The sequence below is a fragment of the Caretta caretta genome, chromosome 2, assembly GCF_965140235.1.
Source record: "Caretta caretta isolate rCarCar2 chromosome 2, rCarCar1.hap1, whole genome shotgun sequence".
Lineage (NCBI taxonomy): Eukaryota > Metazoa > Chordata > Testudines > Cheloniidae > Caretta > Caretta caretta.
The window spans coordinates 182,410,408-182,420,775 of record NC_134207.1 but is presented as its reverse complement, the minus strand read 5'-3'; the positions used below and the strand labels follow the sequence as shown (position 1 = coordinate 182,420,775).

At 44.0% G+C, this 10,368-nt stretch overlaps 1 protein-coding gene across 1 annotated transcript in view; it reads left to right on the top strand.

Annotated features, from left to right (window-relative positions):
- The first annotated feature begins 3,594 nt into the window (after positions 1-3,594).
- FKBP9 (FKBP prolyl isomerase 9) overlaps positions 3,595-10,368 on the top strand; it is a 34,769-nt gene continuing 27,995 nt past the window's right edge. Inside the window, exons 1-3 of the mRNA XM_048839061.2 lie at positions 3,595-4,146; positions 7,875-8,020; positions 9,851-10,040. Coding sequence (XP_048695018.2) covers positions 3,899-4,146; positions 7,875-8,020; positions 9,851-10,040 — 584 coding nt within the window. The 5' untranslated portion in view covers positions 3,595-3,898. The remainder of the gene's footprint in view (positions 4,147-7,874; positions 8,021-9,850; positions 10,041-10,368) is intronic.

The following is a 10,368-nucleotide window of genomic DNA, read 5'->3' as shown; positions in this document are numbered from 1 at the left end:
AATACCATTTGGTTTTGGGGACTTACTCTGTTTAATTTAGCAATTTATTTCAAAATCTCCTCTATTGACACTTCAGTCGAGGACAATTTCTCAGGTTTGATTGATTGGCAGCTCTTGTTTCCGAGCACTATGTCAATACCCTCAAAAATGTTGTACAGTTGTGCAGTATCTTTAAAGCATTTAATGTTTGTTTCACTACTGTAGCTGAAATGATGGTGTTAACCCAGTACAGGGTATTACTAAAAGGAGATAAGGATTTAACCACAACGCCCCCCTCCACACACATACACACTACAGATCCATTCGCCCTCCCGTATCTGTCACCAGGGGTGATCAACACTTTAAGAATACTAAGAAGGTAGGTATAAAGTACAAACAGGTATTTATTAAACAGAACCCCACAACCAACAACAAACAAGTATAAACATATAACAAAAGCACTCAGCTGTTAACCCCACAGATTGGCTTGAAGCCAACGATCTCAAAATAACACAGGTAGGTATAAAAATAAATCAGGACGATCAATACATCACCATATCTGATGCTCCTACGGAACAAGGACTACACACAGGTTTGGGAGCACGACAAAACCACAGGGAACGCCAGGAGACAGGTACACAGGAACAACGCATGAGACCAGGAACGACAACACGACGGGATCAGGAACAATGGGTAAACAGATCTTCTTTTATTGACTCATAGTCTTCTAGGACATAATAGGCACTGGGCTGCCACTGGGGCGGACAGCCCTGTGCGCACAATCCTTATATAGAGTCTTATCTCTGGGCAGATTATGTAGATCAGTGGTTTTCCATTTTTTTTTTCTGGGGACCCAGTTGAAGAAAATTGTTGATGGCCGCAACCCAATGGAGCTGGGGATGAGGGGTCTGGGGTGGGGAAGGGGCTCAGAGCTGGGGCAGAGGATTGAGTTGAGGGCTGTGGGGTGGGGCCATGAATGAGGTGTTCAGAGTGTGAGAAGGGGCTCTGGGCTGGGGGTTGGGGTGCGGAAGGGGGTCAGGGCTCTGGGATGGGGTTGCAGGCTCTGGGGTGGGGCCGGGGATGAGAAGTTTGGGGTACAAGAGGGGCTCTGGGTTTGAGGGAGGCTCAGGGCTGGGGCATGGGTTGGAGTGCGGGAGGGGGTCAGGGCTCTGGGCTGGGGGTGTAGGCACTGGGGGGGTTAGGAATGAGGGGTTTGGGGTGCAGGAAGGGGTTCCAGGTTTTGGGGGGGTTCAGGGCTGGGGCAGGGGATTGGGGCACAGGGTTGGGGTGCAGACTTACCTCCAGCAGCTCCCGGTCAGCAGTGCAGCCAAGGTGCAGAGGCAGGCTTCCTGCCTGTCCTGGCATTGTGGACTGCGCTGCGCCCGTGAAATGGCCAGCAGCAGGTCCAGCTCCTAGGCGGAGGCGTACAAGCAACTCTGTGCAGCTCTCACCTGCAGGCATTGCCCCTCCCCCCCAGCTCCCATTGGCTGGGAACTGGCCAATGGGAGTGTGGAGCCCTGTGGCCCCCCCGCCGAGAAGCCAGACCCACTGCTGGCCACTTCCAGGACACAGCACAGTGTCGGAGCAGGTAGGCATTAGCCTGCCTTAGCTGGGCAGCACCGTCAACGGGACTTTCAACATCACGGTTGGCAGTGCTGACCAGAGCTGCTAGGATCCCTGGGTGCTGAGAAAGCTGACCCAGGGCCTTACATGCCATGACCCAGTAGTAGGTCGCGACCCAAACTTTGAAAACACTGATCACATGACACTGTTCCCATCTTGAACAGAAAGGGCGCCAAGTGGCAAACAAGAAGGGGTAACAATATGGAGGGCAAACTACAACTCAGGCAAAACAAAATGGTGAATTGGAAAATTGACCTTACAGTGGAGTCAGTGGGAGTTTTGGGTGCACAAAGAATGAGGATTTGGGCCCATAGACCCTGATTCTACAATTTACAATGCACATGGACAGTCTTCTGCCTGTGCACCAAGCCCCACTGATTTGCATGGGTCTCTGCTTTGGCACAAGTTTAAGTTGCAGGACTAGGCCTTGGTTCTACCGTAACGATCAATAATGAAACATATGATCAGTGAACACCAAATAAAGTGAGCTGTAGCTCACAAAAGCTTATGCTCAAATAAACTGGTTAGTCTCTAAGGTGCCACAAGTACTCCTTTTCTTTTTACCAAATAAGTAGCATTGCAAAGTGATACTGTACCTCAAGTAGGTACCTATTCTAGCCAGAAAGCTCATGTTAGAAATTGATGGTTAGTCAAGTAAAAGGGATTATCTGCTTTGCTTTCTCTTTGTGTGTGTGTGTGGAATAATAGGTCTACCAACGTTTTCTGCAGACAAAGGCCCCAATTCTGCAAACACAAATGAACATGTTCAACTTTACCAATATGAGTCATTCCATTGACTACCAACAATGCATAAAGTTAAGCATGTGCATAAGTGTTTGCAGAATCAGACTGTAAAGTAAATAAGCAAGTGTTTACTCCTTCTCATAACACAAGAACTAGGGGTCACCAAATGAAATTAATAGGCAGCAAGTTTAAAACAAACAAAAGGAAGTATTTCTTCACACAATGCACAACGCCTGTGGAACTCTTTGCCAGAGGATGTTGTGAAGGCCAGGACAATAACCGGGTTAAAGAAAGAACTAGATAAATTAATGGAAGATAGGTTCATCAATGGCTATTAGCCAGGATGGGCAGGGATGGTGTCCCTAGCCTCTGTTTGCCAGATGCTGGAAATGGGTGACACCTGGCATTGGCCACTATTGGAAGACAGGATACTGGGCTAGGTGGATCTTTGGTCTGACCCAGTATGTCTGTTATGTTCTTATATCTGGCCTTAATTCTGATTCCAGCTTTGACACATACTGCTGTGGCCTTTGTCAAATCATTTAATCTCTCTAGCTCAATCTCCACAGCTGTTTAAAACACTGGGGACTGTAACATTTACCGAGCCCAAAGGAATGTTCCAAGGATTAGCTAGTGTTTGCAATGGAATCTGAAGTTGAAAAGCAGTATTCAAGCGGTAAGTTACTATGAAAAATATTGCAGTTTACTTTTGGGGGTCAGTTTAAGTGAAAATATTATTTAATAATTTTTGTTTTTTTAAGAAAAGGAGTACTTGTGGCACCTTAGAGACTAATTGGTTAGTCTCTAAGGTGCCACAAGTGCTCCTTTTCTTTTTGCGAATACAGACTAACACGGCTGTTACTCTGAAACCTGTTTTTTTAAGGATGCAAGAACTAAATATGCATGAATACATTTGTAAAGAAATGGAGACAAATGAAGGTTGTGATCACTTGTTCAACATAGTAGTTAAAAGCGTACGTTGGAGGAATTAAACCAAACCAAACCAAACCCTTGATCTAAAGCCTGAAAGAAGCAAAGGCACATGAGGTGGGGAGAGCAACACTCCACTGAACTCAGAAGCAACGCCACGTAGCACCATGTGCACCCAGCCTTTCCTTGTGAAGGGTTCTGGGGATGTGCTGTGATGCCTCTTCTCCCTCCCTCCCTTTCCCCCTGGACTTTGAGGCCTGGATTCTGGCCTGTTTCCAGGAGAGCAGCGAAACTTAGGAACCACATGTAACAAAAAGAACTTGGGCGGGAGCGTAGCGCCTAGAACAGAACCCAGCTACCCAGTAGCAACAGCAGCGGTGCACCGACCACCCCGCCCGGGCACCCCCCTCAGCCCCCCCTCGGCTGCTGTCTCCTCCCTCTTGGAGGTAGGAGGCTGGGATTTTTTTTTTTTTTTCATCCACCACGTTTGCAAATTTTACAGCAGCCGTAGGAGAGGCCGCACGGCGCTTGGAGGCCGGGAATCGCTCGCAGGGCCCCTCGGATTCACCCCCCCCCACACACACACACACTCTCCGTCCTCCCTTCTCTCCCCTCTTGCTGCATGGCGGGCTTGGGGATGCTGCCGAGGCGGCGCCGCTGCTGCTCGCTGCTGCTGCCCGCCCTGCTGGTGAGCTGGGTGGCGTGCCAGGCTCCGCCGGTGCCGGCCGGGGAACAGCCCTGGGACTGGCAGGATGTGCACATCGAGCGCAGCTTCGTGCCGGAGCAGTGCGCGCGCACGGTGCGCAGCGGGGACTTCGTGCGCTACCACTATCTCGGCACCTTCCCCGACGGCAGCAAGTTCGATTCCAGGTACCGCCTGGGGCTGCCGGGACAGGAGCCTGGGGTGGGGGCCGCAGGGAGAAGGGGCTGCCCACGGGGCGTTTGGGGTGTGGGAGGTCAGCAGTAGATGGGGCGGGGTCCGAGAGGGGAGTGGCCCTTAGGCGTTTTCAGAGGGGGCTGGGGTGGGTTATGCTGGGGGTGCTAGCGGGTGGGGAGGGGGGCTGGGTTGTTTGGGGTTGCGGGGAGATATGTGGGGGAAGAAGATCAGGTGGGTTGTATTTTTTTGTGTGTGGGGTTGAAGTGGGGCCCTTGAGACCCCAGGAATTCCCAGACCGAAACAAACCCAATGTCCATCTAGTCCAGTATCCTGTCTCTGGCAGTGGCTGGTATCAGATGCTTTGGAGAGAGGTGCAAGAAGCAATCCCCATAGTGGGCAATTATGGAATAAGCGCCCTCTAAGAGTTTCTCTCTCTCGCTGCCTGAAGAAGTGGGGGTTTTTTTTATCCACAAAAGCTTATGCCCAAATAAATCTATTAGTCTTCAAGGTGCCACCGGACTCCTCATTGTTCTCTCAGCTTGGTCAGGCTTATGCTCTGAAGAGTGAGGGTTTCTATCCCGTATAACATATTTTTTCTCTCTCTCTGATAAAAGGTAGGTGTTTGGCGAGCTCTAGGGAGAGTGCGGGGGTTTTGGAGAAGGTGGTTTCCAGATGGGAGTGGGTTGGGGCTCCAGGATTGCCTTGGATGAGGCAGTAGTTTTGGTTAATTTAACCGCCCCCCTGCAATCCCCTGGGTCATATGAAGTAATAAGTCTTTTTGCACTGCACAAAGGTGTGAGAGCTACATGGAAATATGGGACTATTGTATGTATATAAACTGTATAAAACATATATTTTTAATGGTTTCCAATTATTTCTGGTTATGACTGAGGAAGCGCCTGTGAAATGTGAAGCAGAAGGGGCTATCCATCCCAAATACACACCCATCAGACACACTCTAGGCATGTACTCAGGGCAGCTAGCCCCTCCCGCTGCTATCCCTACGCTCAGTTTTTAGTGTGCTAACTTCATCAGAGCTCTTGCAGGCATGTTGCCTTAGGCTGGTAATCACACCCCCAGCTTGAATCATAGACATGCCCCGTGTGTTTATAAATCCCCAGCACAATAGAGCCCCAAACCTGTCTAGGTCCTGTGGGTGCTATTTTAATAGTAAGCAATATTGATGAAAAGCAACAATCCATGTAGGAATATATATATGACAGAAATAAATGTAGAAATTAATTGGGTCTATTTGTCTGTTGTTTTGCTCTAGATGGTAGATTGTGGCTTACATTTTTGCGGTTTACTAATTTATAGTTTTAGAGTAATTTTAAACGTAAAAATCTGGCATTCCATCAAGTTAGCAATTCTAGAAATTGAAGAGTTTTTTTATTGTTGAGTAGATTATTTGAAGACCTATTTTTTAAGGTTTTTCGTAATACCTTTTGGTGCTCATGCTTACTGTATAGGAATTAAAGATTGATTGAATCAAATATATACTTACGATTTATTTATTACCAAGTTTTTATTATGATTCTTATAGCTGCTAGCTAGTTTTTTAAATTAAAGGTGAAAGAGAAGACTACATTAATGAAATCAGAGCAACTATATTCAGGTATTGATTTGAAATTGCTTTATAAAAGACCTCTGTAGCCTAAATAGAGGCAGGCTTCTATGATGGGTAATTGTCAGTTTTATTTAGCTTTCTGCTTCAGTGATGAAAACTTTCATGAAACTTGGAAGCTTTTACTGTACAGCTCTTTCCAAGTTATGTCTCCTTGCTACAAATCACGTTTATAAAGACTTGTAAAATGTATTGCAGAAGTAACTGTTACATTCCATCTATGTTTTAAAAACAGAATTCATGTCATTTTGTTTCTTCTTCAAATATGTGTGCTTATTTCCATGCCCCTGTAAATAATTTGGAGTTTTAGGTCTGTCTTTAACTATAGAATATTGAAGAAATAAAACAAATGCCATCTGCGGAAGCTGTCAGTAAAATTAGTCATGCAGATCTGTTCTGGTCTAGTATAGTTTTGCTCAGTTCCACTGTTGAAACAATTTTTTTTTTTAAAAGATACTGTGGATCTGTTTTGAATGCATAATATTTTTATGTATTTTACTATTTTAAATTGATCCTTGACGTAGTCAGTCATACATTCCCCAATTGATAAAATATGACAAGTATTAATTTCTCACTTAGAATCTTTAACGTATAAATTTAAAATCTTATTAATTGGGTGCTTGTAGATATAACAACAGCATTTGCTAGGAGCTTGTTTAAATTGTGTTTTCCAGCATAAGTTCTCTAGAAGTTTCTGCGAAATATTGTTCAGTAGAAAGCAAATGATGTGTATCAAGTAATGTCTGCTCTAAGAAAAGTTATTGGCTGCTGCGAAATGGTGGAGTCAACAGGGAGATCGAATTTACAAGCGGTTTAGGAATTCTAGGCCTGGGACTATTAGGAGCCTCAGTGTGTTGTGGAAGTGATGTTATGCAAACTCTTGAAAGTAGAGCCCTGACTATAGCAATATCCACCTCCTGGCTGGTTTTGAGACTGCTGCTTGCAGGCAGAAAGGAGGACATACCAACTTTTTTTTTTGTTTAATGCTCTTGTTATCTGAAGAAAATGGCCTGAAGACAACATAAAGGCTTTGCAGTGGCAGGGGAGCAACGCAGATGGGGAATGTTTCAGAGACTTCACTGCCTTCCTGTCATGTTTGTGTGTTCCCATTTTCCGTTAAACAAAAATAAGTGCAACATTTATTCATTCAAATAAACTGAGCTGAATTACTACATCAAAGCAAGTACTTGGTATTGAATTTAATGTGGTTAAGCTTTTGCCGCCCAGGCTTATACTGTTGCGGGGAGCCTCATATTTACAGTGCAGCTGTGACCATTTTATGGAAAACTTTATTATAAATCAAATTTACCCCAAACACTCCTACATCATCCCACTGGAAGATAAGTTCCCAGTATATGTCACATTCTTGGAACTGGCAAGCTTGCTGTATAAAGCAAATCTGTAAATTTTTGATGTTCGTCTAAGTCTTAATATCAAAGAAATGGGTGTGGAGGAGAAAAAATTAGCTATTTAGCACATCCTACAATTAGCACCAAAAATAGTGTCCCCCCATTTCTCGGGAAAGATATCATAGTAGCAATGAAATTTCATGTTACTAAGGCTTCATTATTTTACACAGTATATTACATACATTGCACTTAACAGTATTTTTTGAAGTGTTATAAAATTAAACTACTCTTGTCAAAATAAATGAACAAAAAGTATATTATGTGGAACATTTTACTTGCTTTTTAAAAAGTGTTTAATTTGCTTCTTAATTCAGGTTTCAGAGTAGCAGCCATGTTCGTCTGTATCCACAAAAAGAAAAGGAGTAGTTGTGGCACCTTAGAGACTAACAAATTTATTTGAGCATGAGCTTTCGTGAGCTACAGCTCACTTCATCAGATGCATTCAGAGGAAAATACATGGAAGCATGTGTGAGGGATAACAGGCTGAGATTGCATCGGGGTCAAATGAAGGAGTGAAGTTTAGGAGATGCTTGCATTTTTATAGACCTTTTTTCCATAGCAGGTGTGTGTAAAGTTCTAACTGGGTGAGCTCGGAACAAGATAAAAGTAAACTAGGACAAGAGATGGACACAGAGCAGTTTGTAAATAACCCATTTATATTTTTCTTTCTCTCTGTCCCTCTCGTTAGCTATGACAGGGGTTCCACATTTGATGCGTTTGTGGGGAAAGGCCAGCTTATTGCAGGGATGGATAAAGCTCTGGTTGGAATGTGTGTGAACGAGAGACGTTTTGTGAAAATTCCACCCAAGCTTGCCTATGGGAGTGAAGGAGTTTGTAAGTACAGCAATATGGTTATAAATAATTTGGTTGCATAGAATGTAGGAGATTTAATTAAATTGATAAAATCTGAGGTTATAAGAAAGAATTGTAAAAACTGCACCTGATTTGATGTTTTTTGGGTGGGTGAGAGGGCGATTTTCAGATACCTGCCATTCAGTGTTAAAGAATTAAAATACAGGGGCTTCACCAATGAAGTCCAGGGCCAATGCTATGGTAATACGGCAACTTCACTCTGCATACTTTACTAGACACAGACAACACTGCGTCAGCTTATTCCTGGGTCATATTTGTGTGGAAAGTTGTATCGACAACCATAAAGGCTAGAATTATTGTAAAAATGAGGATTCAGCTTAAAAATCAAACTTTTACGTGAATTTTGTTTTTATGTACTATTTTTACAAGTAACACCTTTGTTTACCATAACTCGAAAATATTAAAGAGAGCGGCTTTGATCCTGCAATCAGTTAAGCATGTGTTTAATTTTTAAGCATGTAAACATTCCCTTTGACTTCAGTGGGAGCACTCAGATGCATAAGAACTTGCAGGATCAGGGCCAAACTATTTTTCTCTATTTTTTGAGATTGCTTGATTAGCATATTTGACAACATTACATATATAGTCAGTTTCTCCCTGTGTGGTTTTTCACACAAAACAGGAGAGAGGAGAACATTATGCGAACACCTGTCAGGGATGGTCTAAGTCGGGGTGGCCAACCTGTGGCTCCAGAGCCACATGTGGCTCTTCAGAAGTTAATATGCGGCTCCTGGTATTGGCACTGACTCCGGGGCTGGAGCTATAGGCGCCAACTTTCCAATGTGCCGGTGGGTGCTCACTGCTCAACCCCTGGCTCTGCCACAGGCCCTATCCCCACTCCACCCCTTCCCGCCCCCTCCCCTGAGCCTGCCGTGCCCTCGCTCCTTCCCCCCAATCCCCGAGAGCTTCCTGCATGCCACGAAACAGCTGATCGAGGAGGGAGGGGGAGGCGCTGATCGGTGAAGCTGCCGGTGGGTGGGAGGTGCTGGGAGCGGGGTGGGGGAGCTGATGAGGGGCTGCTGACATATTACTGTGGCTCTTTGGCAATGTACATTGGTAAATTCTGGCTCCTTCTCAGCCTCAGATTGGCCACCCCGGTCTAGATAATACTGAGTCATGCCATAAGTGCAGGGGACTGGACTAGATGACCTATTGAGGTCCCTTCCAATCCTGTGATTTAAATGGAAAAAAGAAATTGTTGAAAAATCACAAATTGGCTGAAGACTCAGAGCCACTGTTACTACCTGAAGTGACTTAATGTTTTTAATTTTTTTTTTTTAACTGACTAGATTTCAAGTTGACTGTGTAGTTTTATAAGTAAGCCCCCAGTTTCCTCAAGGAAAGCTTCTTACTCACTGCTCATGTGTAAAATTTTCAAGTCCCAAATGGAGGAGAATATTCTGAGTATCAAATAGTTACTTGATCTTATAAAGTGTTAAGTTCCCTCGTCTGTAGCAAAGGCAGAATTCTAGCAGAGTTCATAGGGGGTTGAGGAGCTCAGCAACATTCTGGATTGGGTCTTTACCAAAGATTTAATTTTGTTCGCTGCTGTGTTATCCTGGAGGTATAATTACAGCCAGTTAGTAAATATATGAAGTTATAAAGTATAAAGGTATAAGATTGTAAATAAATATAAAGCTATTGTTGGTTACCTTTTTTTGAAAACTTCTTTGTGGGTGGCAGACGTGTGATGCTCTCAGTGGCCCAGGTAAAGTTAGATGATTTTATATTTGTTTGGTACCCTGTGAAAGGGTAGCATGATAATAATTTGAACTTTTTTTTTGTTTGCAGCTGGTGTAATCCCCCCAAATTCAGTGCTTCATTTTGATGTACTTCTGATAGATCTCTGGAATTCTGAAGATGAGGTTCAAATTCAAACTTATTTGAAGCCTGAAAAATGTACTCGGACAATCCAGGTGTCTGACTTTGTAAGATACCATTACAATGGAACTTTCTTGGATGGGACTCTGTTTGACTCAAGGTAAGGAGTTAATAATTTTCTGTGGATTTTTTAAATACATCTGTTCTGGGCTACTTAAAGGAGGCTTTTTCCTTTTTTCCCCAAGTGCATAATATAACTGATGTTAATTACTACGCTGTGAAACAAAGAGGAGGATTCAGAGTGGTAGCCGTGTTAGTCTGTATCAAAAACAATGAGGAGTCCTTGTGGCACCTTAGAGACTAAGAAATTTATTTGGGCATAAGGTTTCATGGGCTAAAACACACTTCATCAGATGCAACATCCGATGAAGTGGGTTTTAGCCCACGAAAGCTTATGCCCAAATAAAAGAGAGGAGTTTGCAAGTCTG